General features: G+C 40.6%; 3 protein-coding genes across 3 annotated transcripts; all 3 read left to right on the top strand.

The window, feature by feature from the left end:
- Nucleotides 1-946: 946 nt before the first annotated feature.
- Nucleotides 947-1,894, top strand: LOC116057879 (olfactory receptor 142-like). The gene has a single exon (XM_031310464.2). It carries the CDS (start codon nt 947-949, stop codon nt 1,877-1,879), a length of 933 nt encoding a protein of 310 aa, XP_031166324.2. The 3' UTR covers nt 1,880-1,894.
- Nucleotides 1,895-9,761: 7,867 nt separating this feature from the next.
- Nucleotides 9,762-11,670, top strand: LOC116057878 (olfactory receptor 11A1-like). Its single transcript, XM_036001109.1, has 2 exons — nt 9,762-10,198; nt 10,725-11,670. The coding sequence occupies exons 1-2, from the start codon at nt 9,762-9,764 to the stop codon at nt 11,668-11,670; spliced, it is 1,383 nt and encodes a 460-aa protein (XP_035857002.1).
- Nucleotides 11,671-14,647: 2,977 nt separating this feature from the next.
- Nucleotides 14,648-15,604, top strand: LOC116057877 (olfactory receptor 11A1-like). Its single transcript, XM_031310462.1, has one exon. The coding sequence runs from the start codon at nt 14,648-14,650 to the stop codon at nt 15,602-15,604; it is 957 nt and encodes a 318-aa protein (XP_031166322.1).
- Nucleotides 15,605-21,313: the final 5,709 nt, after the last annotated feature.

The raw sequence follows: 21,313 nt of genomic DNA, 5'->3' as shown, positions 1-21,313 counted from the left end.
ATGTTGAATATTACCAAAGATGGACCAAAAATAGAATATTTTAATAGTTTCTGAAAAGATTTCGCTACACTGAATAGCTGGCTTAAATGTGTAAAAAGAAGGCATGCGTCTCCCTGACTTAAAAAGAATAAAAGAAGGAAAATCAGTGTCTCCACTCAGTTGGGAAGGGGTCACAGTGTGACCTTAGAAAGTGAGCGGATCAATGTTAGATTTATCCAATGTCTCAACCTGTGTTACACTGTGGTGTGTTTATATATTGTAGATGCCTTCTTTCAAAATCATGCATTTAAACGTGATAAATTTTCCAAGGGCTGTGAGAAAATGTTGTATAATTTCTGTAATGTTCTTCCACTAAACAGTGTTAATAATTGCTTTAAGAACCAAAAAGATATAATGATAAACTCTACACAGGTTTCATATTTCACATTTGCTGCCTACTTTGACTCTGGGGTATTTAAATATTTATATATTACATGATTATTCTGACTTTTTATATTTCAAATATTTTGCCACACCCCTCAAGCTTGGAACCCTAATGAAATGGTTGCCACAACGATCAGGTGCTCTGATAATGAGGTCAGACTGCTGCTGTGGGCGTCTCCTCACTTGAAAAGGTTAAAAGACGTAGAACCATAGTTTCAGCTCAGTTAGGACGGACTCACAGTCCGACAGAAGCAGATGATTGTTAAGATTTGGGCAATGTCAAACTGTTGTGTAATGTTTTACCTTTAGTATAACAACACACACTTGAGGAATGGTAAGTATGAGGAATTAAATTCTCTCCTGTTTGTTGATTGAATACTGTTTGTGATCAATGCTTTATCTGTACACAGTCTGAAGAAAGCTTTAAAGGTTTAACTAAACTTTCAGAAATCCTTTAACAAAATGTAACACAAAGTTATCTTGTAAAATGTTATAATTTTTGTTTTTCAGAGTCAGGAGGATCATGGTAAACGCTACGAAGGTTTCATTTTTCACACTAAGTGCCTATTTTGACACCGGGGTTTTCAAATATTTATATTTTATTATTATCATATCTTTATATATTGTAATAATTTGTACCAATCTTTTGCTGATTGTGGTTATCTGTATGAACAGAAGCTTACATGAACCTATGTACCTTTTTCTGTGCAGCCTGTTTGTAAATGAACTGTATGGTAGTACAGGGTTGTTTCCATTCCTTCTGGTTCAGATCCTCTCTGACATTCACACTGTTTATGCTCCCTTCTGTTTCCTGCAGATTTTCTGTTTGTTCTCTTATGGAGGCAGAGAATTTTGGACTTTAGCCATCATGTCTTATGACAGATATCTTGCTATCTGTTATCCTCTACAATATCACACTCGTATGACATCTAAAAAGATTGCCATGCTTATTGCTCTAACATGGTTGTACCCTTCTCTTGCCAATGCTTTGGTAGTGTTTGGTCTGACTGCTCCTTTACAGCTCTGTGGAAACATTATTAACAATGTTTACTGTGACAACTATTCTGTTGTCAAACTGGCCTGCTCTGACACAACAGCCAATAACATTTATGGACTTGTTCACCTATTTACAGTAAACGTTAGTCTTATAATCTTAATTCTTTTCTCTTACATGAGAATTCTTAAAGTGTGTTTTTCTGGTTCTAAACAGACCAGACAGAAAGCTGTCAGTACCTGCACACCTCACCTCGCTTCTCTGCTGAATTTTTCTTTTGGGGGTTCCTTTGAAATAGTACAGAGCAGGTTTAATATGAACTATTTACCCAATATGTTGCACATTTTTCTGTCATTGTACTGGCTTACATTCCAACCACTCATCAACCCTTTACTGTACGGACTGAAAATGTCCAAAATACGCATTATATGTAGACGTCTGCTCTTTGGGGGGGAAATGTAACTACAAATGTTATCTGACAACTAAGAGCTTTGCTTGTTATAAATAAAAATAAATACATTTATTAAATGAGTTACCTTTGTCAGTACTTTTTTCATCTAACTATATAATGTGACAACCTGTAACTGTGTGTTTTAATAAAACACAGATGACAAGGTTGCTTTGAATAATTCAGCAAAAGGTTTTCTTTAAATCACCAACAGTAGAGTCATGCCGTGTTCTTCTTTTGGATTTTTGTAATTATTTTAGCGTTTACATTCGTTTCAACACTAAAGAAAACAAAAATCAATAGACTTAAGGTGTTTAAAACCTGTACAGTGTAGGTAAGAATAGTAAAAACATACTGTATATATATAGCAGCAGTCATCAGCTCTAGATGAACCTCATAAGCAACTTTGTCTAAATATCTAATAAACTGAGGTACCGTAGACATTTCAAATCATAATCTATATTTCATTTTCTATATTCAACTTTTGCTATTAACCTATTAGTATTTTTTTCTTGACACAATTAATTTAGATATAGATAGATAGATACTTTATTGATCCCCAAGGGGAAATCCAAGGTCCCAGTAGCTTAAAGACATTGCACACAACATACAAATACATCATAAACAGGATGATAAAATAACAAATCCACATGAATAGTATGGACAATAAAAGAAAAGATACTAAATAAAAAATCTACATGAATGTACTAAGGGATGTATGAGAGGCTTGCAGTGACTGGGCAGGGACTGACCCTGTGATTCAGTCTGCATGGTAAGGTGCTCTATGAGAGTGTGCGTCATGATGGTAGTACAAATAAGTGCAAGGATAAAGTCTAGAGACCAGCATTACATATGGACAATATAAGAGAATGATGTACACATAGTAATGTAAAAACTATATAGCAGTGCAAGGATGAAGTTAAAAAGAGACAGTATTAAATATGGGCATTATAAGGGAATAAAGTAGACAGTAGGATAGACACAAATCAGTCAATATTAGAGGTTTGAAGTAATAGTGTTAGAGCCATTGTTTAAGTATTAAGTTAGACCTTAGTCCAGGCTGGGGGAAGAGAGTTGCTGCAGACCTGCAGTTTTCTGGTAGTTTGTTCCAGATATGTGGAGCATTAAAACTGAACGCTGCTTCCCCCTGTTTAGTTCTGACTCTGGGGACAACAAGCAGACCTGTCCCAGACCACCTGAGAGGTCTGGGTGGTTCACAGTGTACTAGCAGATCAGAAATGTATTTTGGCCCTAAACCGTTTAGTGATTTATAAACCAGAAAAAGTATTTTGAAATCAATTCTTTGAGGCACTGGAAGCCAGTGTAAAGACTTCAGAACTGGAGTGATGTGATCCACTTTCCTGGTATTAGTGAGGACTCGAGCAGCAGTGTTCTGAATGAGCTGCAGCTGTCTGATTGATTTTTTAGGGAGACCTGTAAAGACACTGTTAGAGTCAAGTCTACTGAAGATAAAAGCATTTAACAAGAGCTGTCTCAGTGCTGTGGTGTTGTCGAAAACCTGACTGGAAGGCATCAAAACTGTTGTTCAGTGACAAGAAAAGGAGTTGTTGAAAAAACGCTTTTTCAATGATTTTACTTAAAAATGGAAGGTTTGCAGACAGACTATGCAGAGAAGTCTCTCTCCTCTTCCTTTTTGTGAAGCATTGAATAGTTGTATGGCCCTGGGGACAAATGTCTTTCTCAGTCTGTCAGTTGTGCATGGCAGTGTGCTTAGTCTTGAGCTGATCATGCTCTTGTGCTTTGTGATAGTGCTGTAGAGTGGATGACAGTCGTTGTCCAAAATGTTGAGCAGTTTCTTCAGGGTCTTTTTATCTGACAATGAAGTGATGCACTCCAGTTCAGCGCCCACAGCAGAGCCAGCTTTCCTTACCAGCCTGTCCAGTCGCCCAGCATCCCTCTTCTTAGTGCTTCCTCCCCAGCATACCACAGCATAGAAGAGGACGCTGGCAACAACAGACTAGTAAAACATCCAGAGGAGCTTGCAGCAGACATTAAAGAACTGCAGCCTCCTCAGGAAGTACAGCCAGCTCTGCCCTTTCTTTCTTGAATTTGCATTACAATAAAGCTGGGTATCACCAATGTTTTCCTGATACACCCGATTCAACTACATTTTAGATAAAATACCAGTTTAGATTCGCAGAGAACTTATGCTGTAAATTAATTGAAATTAATTCAAAATGCAACCCTCAAATATTTTTGATAATGCACCAGGTTAATGTTTAAAATATCAACCGACCCCCCCCCCCCACCCCCAAAAAGTTTGTTTAAAGTAGTTTTTACTTCCCAGTACTAAATTGACAGTCATTGACAAACTACAGCAGTCATCAACAAAAAAACAAGACAACTGTTGACTATAGCCAGAGAGGAGAGGGACCATGAAACAACTATACCATGGTTAACAAAACTGGTGATGGTGTTTCTTACCCCAATGGAGCTACATGATTACCTAACCATCATCAGGTGTGTGTTAAGTGTGAGGCCTATGTTCCTTTAGTGCATGTGTCTGTCTTTGATTGTTGATTTGAAGAAGGCCTGAGGGCCGACATGTCAGAAAAAAAAGAAAAGCCAGTGTGCGGCACTTTATTCTTACTTTTAACACAACATTAACACACATAAATCAAAAATATTCTATACAAGTTATTGTTGGGTAAAACTTGTAAAGATTTACAAAGAATATGTTTACAGCATTTCATCTTTAACTGGGACGTTTTGGGACCGATTGGTGGGATTGCTGTGGACCAAGTACATGTGCACTGTAAACCCGAGTGTGTAAGCAGAAATCAAAAAAATTGAATTCAGTTGCCACAATTGTTTTGAGTTTATAAACTCAACAGTCTGAGGTTATTAGAGCTTAAATATGTACTTGTATTTTTAGATTACAGTTAAATTAAAGTAGGCTACTGATTAAGCCAAACTCAAATATTATCAGTAAATCCAACTAAAAATATGAAATTGAATAATTTTAAGTCTAAACACTCAGTTTTGTTTTAGGTTTACAGTAATCATACCAATTAATATATTTGAGCAATGGGGTTTACAGTGCAGCAACACACTAGTAAGAGCCAATGAGGTTTAACCATGTATTAAGCTAATTTAAATAGCTCACATTACTGTATTGTGTCAAGAGTTCCACCAAAACAAGTTCCTTCCTGAGACTACAGTATTTAGCAGAGCCACCGCCGCTGCGTCCGGAGCTTAGCTTAGCGCCGTCCAAGACCATTGTGATTGGTTTAAAGAAATGCAACCAACCCAGAGTGTTTTTTCTCCCAGAATGCATCTATGGCGTAGCCTGACCTAACTCTCCAGCACTGTTGAGATAGAGCTTGACAATACAATACAAAGGTTTAGGATCTGTTATCAAGTTCAAGTTTCAAGTTTAAGTTCATTAGCCATTTTAACAATGCAGTTGATAGGAATTGGTCTTGGTGTGCCCACATATACCACCTAATTGACAACAATGCACCGACGTAACAACACATTGTACACGTATACCTCACATATTGACATCAAATGCAAACAGTGTGTAAACTACTTGTGTAAACAGGTTGTGAACCAGTCCATAAAGTGATTGGTGCAGGAAGCATAAGCACAAACTCAATGGCAAATGGGAATGTCCCTAGTGCAGGGGGGGGGGCAGCCATAGTGCAGAGAGGACAGTACAAAAGTACATAATACCGCAGGGAAAAATGTTAAAACGTTAAGCCATGTTTAAGTGTTGTATGGCTTGGAGGTAGGTGCTATCTCTGAAGCGTGATGTTCTCCTGGTGACGCTCTATACCTATTCCCTGATGGCAAAAGGGTGAACAGGTGATTTGCTGGGTGGTAGGGGTCAGTGGAGATGTTTCTAGCCTTCTTGATGATTCTGGTATCATAGTGTGAGGCTATGGTAGGCAGACTACAGCCAATAATCTTGGAGGCTCTGCGCATCACTTTCTCTAGCTTTTGCTTGGTCGCATTACCGTCATGCTATTTTGGCTAACCCCAAATTTCCTCAGCTGACGGAGGAAGTAGAGCCTCTGATGGGCTTTGGTTACAATAAGACTGATGTTCAGTTCCCATGAGAGAGACTGGTGTGTGGTGGTGCCTAAGAAGCAGAAGGACGGGAGTCTCTCAACAATCTGGCCATTTATGGAGAGGGGAAGGTGCTGGGCCAACAGGTTCTCACACTCATCTCGTAAAATATGGACGCTTGGTCAGGTGCCTTTGTCGTTCTTACTTGACGCTAAAAGTCTCCTTAGCGCTGTAAGTAAACACGCTTGGTCGGGACTATTGCCGTCCCTTTAGCGTTTTAAGTAAACGCGCTTGGTCGGGACTATTGCCGTCCCTTTAGCGCTGTAAGTAAACACGCTTGGTCGGGACTATTGCCGTCCCTTTAGCGTTTTAAGTAAACGCGCTTGGTCGGGACTATTGCCGTCCCCTTTAGCGCTATAAGTAAACGCGCTTGGTTGGGACTATTGCCATCCCTTAGCACTTTAAGTAAACACGCTTGGTCGGGACTATTGCCGTCCCTTTAGCGCTATAAGTAAACGCGCTTGGTTGGGACTATTGCCATCCCTTAGCACTTTAAGTAAACGCGCTTGGTCGGGACTATTGTCGTCCCTTTAGCGCTTTAAGTAAACGCGCTTGGTCGGGACTATTGCCGTCCCTTTTGACGCAGTTATGTTAAGGAACAGGTCGTGGGTGGGGTTACGGTTCCATGACATGCGGGAAGAACGGGATGGTTGGGTTTAGGAAAGGGTCGTGGGTGGGCGTACGGTTCTGTGACACTATGTCAAAACTGACTAGCATTAGCTTGGAGAGCTAATCATCCTTAAAAAAAGTTATGGCATGTATAGATATTTTATATTTGTGAACATACAAACAAAAATGTATGGAATCATAAAATAGTTTGTGGTAATATTTTGTCAAACTCGATATTGTAGCGACCCTGCAGGACTAGTATAGGAGAGATTAGGGTGTTCATTGGGGGAAGATGTTGCCCTAGTTCAGCTGATTGGTCAGGTTCAGAAAGGAGCAGGAAAAAGGGAGGAGAGGGAAGGAGGAGAAGCGGGAAAGGGGAGAGGTGCTTATGTTACGAGAGGAAGCTAACTAGCTAGTTACGGCCACCAGCCTTTTTTGTTGTTTTGGGCACTCTTCCAACCCTGTTATTAGCCTGTATTCTAGGGTAATAAAACCTCTTCTATCCGGTTAAACTTCAGCCACGTCTCCTCGTCATTCAGCTAGCTGGCCAGCCATGTGGCGGAGCCGCGAGCACTACACTGGTGTCAGAAGTGGGATCAACCACGTTTCCATTCCCCGCATGATAGCTAGCTAGCTACCACTTCTAGCCACCACCGAGGAAACGAGATGACTGAACGTAACGGAAAGTGGAATCGCTATGCCCTATATACTCCCCCTGAAACACCAAAGAGGAAGCCGACAGAGGACGACCAAGTTGTACGGAGAAAGGTGGGAAAAATAACTCACTCACCACTAGCTACATTGCTGACGGACATTTCCGAAGCTATGACGAAAAGTCTGTTTCAAGTTGCCGCACCGGCCAGACCATGCCCCGGAGGATTAAATGTAAACAATCCGGTCACACGTATACCTTGCATCAGCCAACCAGTTATCAATGATGTCACTACGCTTGCAGATCCCAAAGGTAAAATGGATGGCCAAGTTCTATCACAGAGTTAGAGAAAGACATTACAGCTAGAATAGAGGATGGCTTTATGCAGAGAATGAGCCTTGCAATGGAGCATGCTTTTGGACTTTTCCTGAAAAGCTCTGTGACTAAACCTCGTGAGTCAGAGGCTTATGCTAACGCTTATCAGGAGAATGCGGGCACCAACAATGCCCATGCTAAAACGGCCACATCCGAAAATAAGCGTGCTGCAGTTGCTGATGTCCATGATGCTAATGTTCCTGTGGATGTCTTGTATTCACAACCCACCCACCATTCAATTCAATTCAATTCAATTTTATTTATAGTATTAAATTATAACAAGAGTTATCTCGAGACACTTTACAGATAGAGTAGGTCTAGACCAAACTCTGTAGTTTACGAAGCCCCAACTATTACAGTGGTTGCCTCAAGAGCAAGCATTAGCATTAGCTATTGCGACAGTGGCAAGGAAAAACTCCCTTTTTTGTTAGGAAGAAACCTCGGACAGACCCAGACTCTTGGTAGGCGGTGTCTGACGGCACCAGTTGGGGGAGTGGTGAATGGTGGCAATAATAGTCATAATAAAGATGAAACAAAGTGAAACAGTGATCACAATGGTAGTCGTAGTAGTTCATGTCATAGTAGGGTACAGCAGGGCGTTACAGGGTGTAGTGTGGCACAGCAGCCTGGGTGGACGCGGTTGGACGCGGCAGGACGCAGTCGGACACTGCGGGGAATCGCAGAGCGTAGCAGGGTGTAGTAAGTCCATAGCGTCAGCTCCACCCAGGACCCCGGTGTAGGTGCCACCCAATTCCAAGGATTCAGATGAGGGTGCCAGTTCAGATTCTCACCCTGTGGAGAGACTTGAAAAGTGTTGCTCCCTTACTGCTGCCCCAGCTAGTTCACATGCAGCCGCTAACCATCCAGGTGACCTGGTACCTGCTTTGACTGCTGCACTAACCACGGCCCTAGTGAGGGTGCAACAACCAGCCCCAGCCCCCAGAGATGGCCGCTTAAAGGTTGGGCGCTATGATGGACTCACTTACTGGGAAACATACTGGGCCCAGTTTGGTCTTCTAGCAACCGCAAATGGCTGGTCCCCATCCGAGAGAGCTGTCCATTTGATCTCAGCATTGGAAGGTGAAGCTAGTAAAGTACTGCTTGATGTGACTGCAGCAGACCTGGAGAACCCACAAGCTATATCCTGGGTGCTAGAGAGATGCTTTGGGACCACCGCCCCCGCATTTGTGACGTGGCAGAGGTTTAACGAAAGAGTGCGGGCACCTGGAGAAAAGCTCCGCTGCCTAATGGACCTACCTCTTTGCTGACGGGCCCCGGATATCCTTCCCCTTCACCAGAAGATCGACAGAGGCAAATCTACTGGAGGTGCAACCAGGGGCGTCATACATGGCGTTTCTGTCCTGTCCCCGATTCTGCTTTGGGAGCGCCGGCATCGGGAAACTCACAAGGCTCGGTGTAGAGGGGAGCAACCCGAGCCAACCTTCGCTCCCCAGAGGTTGTGATAATCAGTCTGCGGTAAAAGCACTCTGCCTCCCTGTCACTCACGCCCTTTGCTCCCAAAAGACCTCAAACAATGACAGCTGCCAAGTACCTGTATTGGTCAATGGCCAATTGACCAACACCCTGCTTGACTCAGGCTCAACTGCCACTCTCCTTCACCCTGATCTCCTGCCAGCTGGAACTCAACCCCAAGCCACCAATGCCCCGCTCACGACAGTCACTGGGGAAAAATTCCCATGCTGGGGAGGTGTGAAACACAGATCCAAGTGGGGGCTTATTCAGCCTGCCAACTGGTCTGGGTCGCTGAAGTAACAGAGAGTTGTATACTTAGACTGGACTTTCTGTGTGAAGAAAGGACTGTACTGGACTTCCACACACAGACAATTACGTATCTATTCCCTTCATGAGTGACCCCCTCATCCCCAAAATGACTAGTAATGTAGTTGAGGACGATGATGCACAAGGAGAACCAATCCATTCTCCCGACTCTTCTCAGGGGTAAGTCCCTTTTGCAGGAAGCCTTTGTCCACTACCCGCTGACAACCCCACAGCCCCAGTTCCATTGGACAACCAGCCACACTTACCTGCAGTTACCCAGACCGCAAATGTAGCCCCCGTGTCCGAGAAAGAGCCAGCAGCCAGTGCAACTGCCAAAAATGGTGAAGGTTTGAACTTGGAGCAGCATAATAAGCTCTGGAACCTCCTGCATGAGTATTGACACAGTTCACTTGGTTCAGCACTCCATCAATACTGGGGATGCACAGCCAATCCACCAGCAGCCTAGGCGCCTCCCCTATGCCTGCCAAGCTGCTGCAAACCAGATGCTACAAGAAATGAAAGATGCGGGCATTATTGAGCCTTCCAAAAGTCCATGGGTGTCATTGGTTGTTATGGATCCTAGGAAGGATGGGAAGTGGAGGTTTGGTGTTGACTTCCGACCCTTAAATGACAAAACAGTGAAAGACTCTTATCCACTGCTGCAGATAGATGAGTCGCTCGACTATGTGGCCGACTCACCCTGGTTTTCCTCATTGGACCTCTGGAGTGGATATTGGCAGGTGGTCATGGCTCCAGAAGACAAAGCAAAGACCGCCTTTACCATGGGGCGGTGCCTGTGGCAGTTCACCACCATGCCATTCAGGCTGTGCAACGCTTGCGTGTGCAATATTACCAAAGATGTATAAAGCAAAAGTAGAATGTTTTAAGATTTTCTGAAAAGCTTTCGCTAAATGTGCAATGTGTTATTTTTTACAAGCATCACTTAGAAACAAGCACCTACTTGTTGCCACAACGAGCAGGTGCTCTGATAATGAGGTCAGACTGCTGCTGTGGGCGTCTCCTCACTTGAAAAGGTTAAAAGACGTAGAACCATAGTTTCAGCTCAGTTAGGACGGACTCACAGTCCGACAGAAGCAGATGATTGTTAGGATTCGGGCAATGTCATAAACTGTTGTGTAATGTCTTACCTTTAGTATAACAACACACACTTGAGGAATGGTAAGTATGAGGAATTAATTTCTCTCCTGTTTGTTGATTGAATACTGTTTGTGATCCATGCTTTATCTGTACACAGTCTGAAGAAAGCTTTAAAGGTTTAACTAAACTTTCAGAAATCCTTTAACAAAATGTAACACAAAGTTATCTTGTAAAATGTTATTTTTGTTTTTCAGAGTCAGGAGGATCATGGTAAACGCTACACAGGTTTCATTTTTCACACTAAGTGCCTATTTTGACACCGGGGTTTTCAAATATTTATATTTTATTATTGTCATATGTTTATATATTGTAATAATTTGTACCAATCTTTTGCTGATTGTGGTTATCTGTATGAACAGAAGCTTACATGAACCTATGTACCTTTTTCTGTGCAGCCTGTTTGTAAATGAACTGTATGGTAGTACAGGGTTGTTTCCATTCCTTCTGGTTCAGATCCTCTCTGACATTCACACTGTTTCTGCTCCCTTCTGTTTCCTGCAGATTTTCTGTTTGTTCTCTTATGGAGGCAGAGAATTTTGGACTTTAGCCATCATGTCTTATGACAGATATCTTGCTATCTGTTATCCTCTACAATATCACACTCGTATGACATCTAAAAAGATTGCCATGCTTATTGCTCTAACATGGTTGTACCCTTCTCTTGCCAATGCTTTGGTAGTGTTTGGTCTGACTGCTCCTTTACAGCTCTGTGGAAACATTATTAACAAAGTGTACTGTGACAACTATTCTGTTGTCAAACTGGCCTGCTCTGACACCAGAGCCAATAACATTTTTGGACTTGTTGACATATTTACAGTAAACATTAGTCTTATCATCTTAATTCTTTTCTCTTATATGAGAATTCTTAAAGTGTGTTTTTCTGGTTCCAAACAGACCAGACAGAAAGCTGTCAGTACCTGCACACCTCACCTTTTTTCCCTGCTGAATTTTTCTTGTGGGGGTTTCTTTGAAATAGTACAGAGCAGGTTTAATATGAACTATTTACCCAATATGTTGCGCATTTTTCTGTCATTGTACTGGCTTACATGCCAACCACTCATTAACCCTTTACTGTACGGACTGAAAATGTCCAAAATACACATTGTATGTAAACGTCTGCTCTTTGGGGGGGAAAGGTAACTAAAAATGTTATGACAACTAAATATAAATAAAAATAAATACATGTATTAAATGTAATGTATATGTTATATGTTATTCTGTTTTTCTTATTATATATTCTGTTAATACACTGCATATATCTATATCATTATTCTTATTGCTAGTATAATCTCACTGCTACTACATTGCACATATCTGTATATGTTCATACATTGTTCATATTACATAGCCATATTTATTCAACACTGCAATATATTTCTTGTCCTGTCTATGCACCACCTGTCTATACTTGTATATAACATTGCACTTTTCTGCTTTTTTTCCACTTCTGGTTGGACGCAAACTGCATTTCGTTGTCTGTGTACTTGTACTCTGCACAATGACAATAAAGTTGAATCTAATCTAATCTAATGTTATTCATCTAACTATAAAATGTGACAACCTGTAACTGCGTGATTTAATAAAACACAGATGAAAAGGAAGAGAATTTTTCTTTTGGGGGTTCCTTTGAAATAGTACAGAGCAGGTTTAATATGAACTATTTACCCAATATGTTGCACATTTTTCTGTCATTGTACTGGCTTACATTCCAACCACTCATCAACCCTTTACTGTACGGACTGAAAATGTCCAAAATACGCATTATATGTAGACGTCTGCTCTTTGGGGGGGAAATGTAACTACAAATGTTATCTGACAACTAAGAGCTTTGCTTGTTATAAATAAAAATAAATACATTTATTAAATGAGTTACCTTTGTCAGTACTTTTTTCATCTAACTATATAATGTGACAACCTGTAACTGTGTGTTTTAATAAAACACAGATGACAAGGTTGCTTTGAATAATTCAGCAAAAGGTTTTCTTTAAATCACCAACCGTAGATTCATTCAGTTTTCTTCTTTTGGATTTTTGCTATTATTTTAGCGTTTTCATTGTTTAATGTTTTCCTATTAATCACTAAAGAAAACAAATCAATAGACATAAGGTCTATAAAACCTGCACAGTGTAGGTAAGAATAGTAAAAAAAAAATATATATATATATATATATAATTTTTTATATATATATATATATATATAGCAGCAGTCATCAGCTCTAGATGAACCTCATAAGCAACTTTGTCTAAATATACAATAAACTGAGGTACCGAAGACATTTTGAATCATAATCTATATTTAATCTTTTAACTTTTGCTATAGTGCTCATAGTGCAATGACGAATGGGAATGTCCCTAGTGGGGGAGGAGGGGGGGGGTCAGCCATAGTGCAGAGAGGACAGTCCCCAAGTACATAATACCGCAGGGAAAAACGTTAAAACGTTAAGTCATGTTTAAGTGTTGTATGGCTTGAAGGTAGGTGCTATCTCTGAATTCCCTGATGGCAAAATGGTGAACAGGTGATGTGCTGGGTGGTAGGGGTCAGTGGAGATGTTTCTAGCCTTCCCTATGATTCTGATGTCATAGTGTGAGGCTATGGTAGGCAGACTACAGCCAATAATCGTGGAGGCTCTGTGCACTACTTTCTCTAGCTGTTGCTTGGTTGCGTTGTCGTACCAGGACAGGATAGAGGTCAGTGTGCTTTCCAAGACGGCTCGGTAGAAATGAGTCATGCCATTCTGGTTAACCCCAAATTTCCTCAGCTGACAGAGGAAGTAGATCCTCTGATGGGCTTTACTTACAATAAGACTGATGTTCAGGTCCCATAAGAGAGACTGGTGTGTGGTGGTGCCTAAGAAGCGGAAGGAGGGGAGTCTCTCAACAACCTGGCCATTGATGAAGAGGGGAAGGTGCTGGGCTGCCTTCTTTCTAAAGTCAAGTATGAGCTCTTTGGTTTTAGATGTATTGAGGATTAGGTTATTGTCCTCACACCACCTCACCAGCTGTCCTACTTCACCCCGGTAAACAGATTCATCACCATCAGAGATAAGACCTACTTCAATGTTATCATCTGCAAATGTTAACAGTTTAACTATGGCTAGGAGAGAGTTGTACAGCCTGACAGGGATAATGGTATTAAAAGCTAAAATCAAGGAACAGAACAGCGGTTTCCTGTCGGCTGTGTTGATCATTTAAATGATTACCAAAATGGTGAATGTCTGTTCTGGAAACAGAAAGCTGCTAAAACAACAGCAGCATGTGAGTAACATAATATATTAGACTTGTAGCATTAAAGCTATAGTGCTTAGTTTCTGTTGCCCCTATGAGCAATTCTAAGTAATGACAACAACACTGTCGGCGCGTCCACATAATAAAAGCCTTCTGTGATCGCGCAAAATTGTCTTCATCAGTAAAGAGCTGCTGACTGCAGGTCAAGAATTACACACATGCACTGTAACGGCGCTAACAGAGATGAAGAACAACTGGATATACTCTCTCTCCATCTAAAATGAATGTTTGATGCTTTCATATGTCAACACTGACTAACATTAGCTTGGAGAGCTAATCTTCCTGTTGGGCCACAGACTATTGTTATTATTGAACATGACACCACCCAACATGTTACAGTCTGTCATAGTCAAATGTCTTGTTTTGTCCACAACTCGAATATATTGAGTTTAGTGTCACAGAGGTGTGGAGAAACTTGAAAATATTCACATTTAACAAGCAGGGAATAGGGAATCTTAACCTTATTGTCCATTAAAAATGACTCAAACAGATTAATCGATTATCAGAATAGTTCACTTGTGATCCAGCGAACCAGGCCCCTGTTGGTTGATGACTCTTGGAGGGGTCTCTAAATGTGTCCATCGATAGGATGGTATGGGCCCTGATGATAAAGTAGGACTGGCCTGTTGGTTTCTACTGTTCTGAAAAGCTATAAAGCAGCTGTAGCACTCTGCAGCACAACAGGTAACAAACACTGAACTGTGTGTGATGTGTTCATGTGTCATTTACAGATTGAAATGTCTTTTAAAACGTCTGAGGGAGGGGAGTAGATGTTTAAGGCCGTGTGTGAGATTTTCGTCGCTAATGCTCAATTCATTTTTTCACGTAGAAGAATGTTAAATTCAAGTTTTTCAACTTTATCATATTTAATTCTTGGAGCTTATGTGGATGTAGGGAGTTTGAAATACTTGTATTTCATGTTAACTGCCATGTTATACATTGTTATTATTATTACCAACACATCTCTGATTGTGGTTATCTGTATGAACAGAAGCTTACATGAACCTATGTACCTTTTTCTGTGCAGCCTGTTTGTAAATGAACTGTTTGGTAGTACAGGGTTGTTTCCATTCCTTCTGGTTCAGATCCTCTCTGACATTCACACTGTTTCTGCTCCCTTCTGTTTCCTGCAGATTTTCTGTTTGTATACTTATGGCAGTGTAGAGTTTACTAACTTAGCCATCATGTCTTATGACAGATATCTTGCTATCTGTTATCCTCTACAATATAACACTCGTATGACATCTAACAAGGCAGTTATCTTAATTATTGTGACATGGTTGTACTCTTTTGTAAACATTTTAATTACTTCATCCCTTACCATCCATTTGACTCTCTGTGGAAACACTATAAACAGTCTATATTGTCATAACTACCTTGTTGCGAAGTTGGCCTGTTCCGACGTCAAAGTGAATAACATTTATGGTCTTTTTTCTATTTCTTTCTCCATATTGGTCCCTTTGATTTTAATCCTTTTCTCTTACATGAAGATTCTTAAAGTTTGTTTTTCTGGATCTAAACAGACGAGACAGAAAGCTGTCAGTACCTGCACATCTCAACTCACTTCCCTCCTAAACTTTTCTTTTGGCTGCTGCTTTGAAATACTTCAGAGTAGATTTGATATGACCAGTGTACCCAGTGTGTTTCGCATCATTTTTTCACTCTATTTTTTCATCATACAGCCACTTTTGAATCCTGTCATGTATGGATTGCAAATGTCCAAAATACGGAATACATGTAAACATGTCCTCTGGTATAAGTTGTTTGCCTGTTGCAGAGATACTAAGTAGATGTCACAAAGATTTGATGTGACCTGTGTACCAAGCATGCTTTGCATTATTTTGTCACAGTATTTTCTGATAATGCAACCACTGAATCCTATCATATATGGATCGCAGATTTCCAAAATACAAAATGCGTGTAAAAATATTTTCTGTTGTAAAATGTTGACTTGTCCCAGTGAAGAGATGTAAAAAGTATAGTTATTATAATATCTAGTATTGAAATGTTTGCTAATTTTAGAAAAAAACTGCAAAATGTAAGCATTCCTGACACTGTGTCACTAGATAATTATGAATTGTAGTGTATTGAAATAAAATGCCAGCAATGTACTTTTGAATATGGCAAAGGTTAAGCCCTTTATTTAATAATAAATGCTAAAACGGCTCATAACAATAAAACTTAACAATGAATCCCAAAATTTATAAAACCAGAAAATAAAAAAAACAGTTTAGAGATTAAAAACTGTCAGAGCTCATTGTTACTCATTGCCATTGTATGATGGCTAAAGTAAGTGTGTGTGTGTGTGTGTGTGTGTGTGTGTGTGTGTGTGTGTGTGTGTGTTTGTGTGTGTGTGTGTGTGTTTAGAGCTGTAATCGGGCCTTAAAAGTTATGCCCGACAAGGCCCGAACCCAACAGAATTCGGCCCGAGCCCGACAAGTACATTTTGATTGACAGCTTTTTAAAAGCCTGAACCCGTTTACAGCCTGACATTATTCAAATGTGCACACGCACACAGCTCTTTTGCCTTTTGTCAAGAATGAGTCATTTATAATTTTTTTAACATAATTTATTCATGACTAACGGAGGGTATAGGCCACTTGGAAGTTAGAACAAAGAAATAAAATAAGTCCTCCAGTGGCCAGCCTCCGTTTCACCTCCTCAGCATCCATTTTCGTGCTAATCGAAACGCATCACCTGACCGTTCATTTACCGCGCAACCTGGAGCGCAAGCCCGAGCCCGGCCCGAGCCTGTGTAAAATGATAGAAAATAAGACCGAAACCCGATGATCTTCAGCTCTAGTGTGTGTGTGTGTGTGTGTGTGTGTGTGTGTCTGTCCAACCCGTTCTCATTCCGAACTTGTAAAATAAGGACGTTTGGACAGTGGCTGTCCGCGTCTGATGCAACGAAAAAGGCGTCTTTCAGCGTGTTTGTGTAACGCCCCGGGGAGAGCAGCAGTTAGAGAGGATTTAGAGAGTAGTATGTAAGGAGGTTGGTTGGGGGGTGGATGGGTCAAACACAGGACTTTCACCCAGGAGAGGGGGGTTCACGTCCCGCTTGTCACGTTTGCTATAGTCGCTTTTTTCTTTCCTCCCGCGTGTCACAGAACCGTACGCCCACCCACGACCCTTTCCTAAACCCAACCATCCCGTTCTTCCCGCGCGTCACGGAACCGTAAGCCCACCCACGACCTTTTCCTTAACATAACTGCTTCAAAAGGGAAGGCAATAGAAGGCAAGCGGTTTTACTTAAAGCACTAAAGGAGACTTTTAGCGTCAATAAGAATGACAAAGGCACCTGACCAAGCGTCCATATTTTACGAGATGAGTGTGAGAACCTGTTGGTGTGTCTGTGTGTGTATGAACTGACAAGACAATACACAGTGATTTATTTATATAATTGACTGCTGGGTAGTATTTTATAATAATACATAATTTTCTTGATTATATTTAGTTTTTTATAATCAGAATCTGTAAAATTATATGTGTCTGTCTATCCTGAAGTTGTGACAGAGCGGTCTGATGGGAGGTCATTACCCGCCAGTCTCTGAGGACCGAGCTGATTGGTCTCACTGATCAACAGCTCTGATTGTAATTTGCTTCAGAGGGAATTAGTGGAAACTGTGGCTATGTGAAGAGACCTCAGGGACAAACATGTTGACAGGCTGAAATGACCTTTGACCTGAGGGACTTCATCAGTGAGCTGCAGTTGATGTAACTTCTCCTAACACCTTTGAGAGGTTACATCACTTACAGATCAAAGTAAAGTTAGTTTTATTAAGAAGCATCACTTTAGTTTGTCAGAATTTTAAAGCTCCATATTATAGACTGCAACAATCATGTAGAGAAAACAATCTGTGTAGAGAAATAGGTGCAGTACCTGTCCAGCAAGTGTATATTGCTATATATTTCATAAAAGAAACTGTCAATATGAAGGTTGGTTTGGTCAGCAATAAATATAAGATCATGTTATGTTGCCAAAAAAAGGACAAGACACATAATAGACAGAGACAAATTAAAAATAGACATATATTAAACCTGTTGGAGGAACCACTGGGGTCGGGTGCGCTGCCACACGCGTGCTTGAGGTGGAGTGCAACGGTTAGATCTAGTGAGGCTTACCTCTAGGCACAGTCTCGGTTCTGGAACCTGTATCCTGTATAGGGGTTGGACTCTATTATTCTCTGGAGTTGTAAAGGGTGTTAGACTACTGCTGGGTATGAGGATACTCACAGGCCCCATGCAGAGCGGAGCTACATTGGAGTTTACTCCGGGAGACAAGTGGGTCGCCTCGCTATGCCTACGGGTTGTTTGTGCATATGCACCAAACAGCAGCTCAGAGTATTCAGCTTTCTTGGAGACTGAATGAAGATCTGCATGGGACTCCAGTAGGGGACTCCGTAGTTCTAATAGGCTCTGAACCCGAGCAGTCGTTTGTTGTTAGATTCCTGTGCTAGTCATGGATTGTCTATAACGAACACCATGTTCGAACATAATGCTCATAAGTGTACCTAGTACCAGAGCACCCTAGGCCGAAAGGCGATGATCGATTTCAGTAATTGTATCTTCTGATCTGAGGCTGCATGTTATGGACCCTTGGGTGAAGGTTCAAGGTTCAAGGTTCAATCTATTCACTAAAGTAAAAGAGAAGTACAATCATAAGACATAATGCAAATATGTGAAATGGGACATCCTGGTAAGCTAGTTAAAGCTTTAACATTATACATTATATAGGCATTGTAAGAGATGTTACGTTCAGCAAGCTTCAGAACACTGTAGCTGTGGAGAAGAGGATCAGTGGGAGCATTTACCTTGACCATGATATGGCACGTAAAACTTTCTTCTGTAATGACTGTAATTTCAGTCCCTTAGCCTCCAACTGCTCCAGTGGAGCTGCTCAGTGGCCAGCACATCAGACTGTGGTTGTACTGGGCAGCTTCCAGGTATGAATGTGTTACTGTGTGAATGTGATCAGGGTGTTCCTGCAAAAGAGCAGCTGCCTCTCAGTTAACCTTCCCTGAATAAATAAAGGTTACAAAAAAATTGGGTGCCGAGCAAAAGGGGGCAAGGAATAGCTGGATATACTCTCATCTCCTTCATCTAAAATGCATATTTGAAGCTTTCATGTGTCAACACTTTGGCTAACATTAGCTTGGAGACCTAATTTACCTGTTGGCCACAGACTAAAGAAAATGACACCACCCGAACTAGCCTAGTCAGTCTAACCAGTGCTGAAATGTTGCTGTTCCTAACGCTAAATTTGATTTATCATAGATGCTAGCAAAGCAACACAGTACAGAAAATAAGGACAGCAGAGACGTCAGATCTAGGCCGCAAGTAACAATTTTTTCAAGAATATTTTGACATTTTAGGCCTTTATTTGTGAGAGGACAGCTTAGACACGAAAGGGGAGAGAGAGGGGAAATGACATGCAGCAAAGTGCTGCTGGTCGAAATCATACCCACGGCTGCTGTGTCGAGGACTAAGCCTCTGCATATGGGCGGTGCTCTACCAGGTGAGCTAACCAGGCGCCCAACTAAAAAATATTTTTATCCTGGATTCATCTGTTGATTATTTTCTTAATTAACCAATTAGATGTTTTGTCTATTAAAAGTCATAAAAAGGTGAACAATGTCAATCAGTGTTGCCCAAAAGCTCAAGATGATGTCCCCAAATGTCTTGTTTTGTCAAAGATATTGAATTTACTGTCACAAAGGAGTGAAGAAGCTACAAAATATTCACATTTAACATAGGGAATCTTGACCTTTTTCCATATAAAATTACTTAAAACTATTGATCGATTGTCAAAATCGTTGGCAATTAATTTAACAGTTAAAGGTCCCATGACATGAAAATGTCACTTTATGAGGTTTGTTAACATTAATATGAGTTCCCCCAACCTGCCTATGGTCCCCCAGTGGCTAGAAATGGTGATAGGTGTAAACCGAGCTCTGGGTATCCTGCTCTGCCTTTGAGAAAATGAAAGTTCAGATGGGCCGATCTGGAATCTTGCTCCTTATGAGGTCATAAGTAAATATTATTATTATTATTATTATTATTATTATTATTATTATTATTATTATTATTAAAATAAAGCAATTAGTACTATGATAACATCTAAATAAATGTTGATAGATGTATCATTATAGTTTTAAAAATATCAATAAACAACAAAGCAATTCAGCTTCCCTGGCAATGAGACCAAAATAATAACATTAAAACAAAAACATGATAATATCTCGTGAATAAATGTTGATTCAAACAGCGGTTATAGGGCTAAAATACCAATAATAGCAAAGCTGTATACAGCTTCTCTGCTGAAGCCGATCAGCTCACGAAAGATGTTCCAATTGAAATACATGAAATACGAAAAAAAAATGAGATATACGTAGATTAAATTACGTGAACATTTCATGAACTGCCGTGAGACTGGGTTGCACTGTCACTAGATAATTATGCAATGTAGTGTACTAAAATAAAAAGCTAGTAATGTGATCATCAATATGGCAAACAAGAAATGATTCAGTGGTATTTTTTTTAAATATTCTTAAATTGTACTTGATTTCATGACTGCTAAAATAACTTTAAAAACATGACAAATGACCTCTAGCTCACCCAGTAACAGTGTTCGCCCCATGTTGGCAGCGGCACAGGTTCAAATCCTGCCTGCTGAACCTTTGCTGCATGACATCCCCCATCTCTCTCCCCCTTTCATGTCTATCCACTGTCACTATAATAAAGGGAAAAGTACCAAAAAGTTATCTTTAAAAACATGATGAAGCAAATAAAACATTCTCAAAAAGGTTTAATTATATCATGATGTTGTCACTGTTGAACAAGTCTACATTCATATTAAAAATATTATTTAGCAGGATTCACTGTTGACTTTAAGGAGTTACTTGGCCCAACACCTGTAAAGGTTGATCACAGGCCGTTCTCCTTCCCAGGACATCAAATACCAACACTTAGTTATACAGCCCTCAGCATTTGATAGGGTTCGACATTAAGCATGGAACGATAGCCTGTGGCCACAAAAAGTTACTCTGTGGCCACCATATATCCCCAGTAGTTGGCTCCCTGTAGCCACCATGCAGGTCTCTCTTGAGAATGAGACCAGAGAATGTAGTGTTCCTTTTGTTTTGTAATAAATAATTTTGTCATTCTGTTAAAATCTTTTCCAGTTCACCCCTTGCTACACATTTAGATTTACCGGGTCAGTGATTTGAAGATAGGATTTCTAGAGTTGGACATTGATCTTGGGCCATAAAATGTCCAGGTACCAACTACCCTTATCAATTCAATTACATTTTATTTATAGTATCAAATCATAACAAGAGTTATCTCAAGACACTTTACAGATAGAGTAGGTCTAGACCACACTCTATAATTTACAAAGACCCAACAATTCCAGTAATTCCCCCAAGAGCAAGCATTTAGTGCGACAGTGGCGAGGAAAAACTCTCTTTTAGGGAGAAATCTTGGGTGGTGAGGAAAACTTT

The sequence above is a fragment of the Sander lucioperca genome, chromosome 5 (genome assembly GCF_008315115.2).
Source record: "Sander lucioperca isolate FBNREF2018 chromosome 5, SLUC_FBN_1.2, whole genome shotgun sequence".
In the NCBI taxonomy this organism is placed as follows: domain Eukaryota; kingdom Metazoa; phylum Chordata; class Actinopteri; order Perciformes; family Percidae; genus Sander; species Sander lucioperca.
This window is presented reverse-complemented; position numbering and strand designations above follow the sequence as displayed.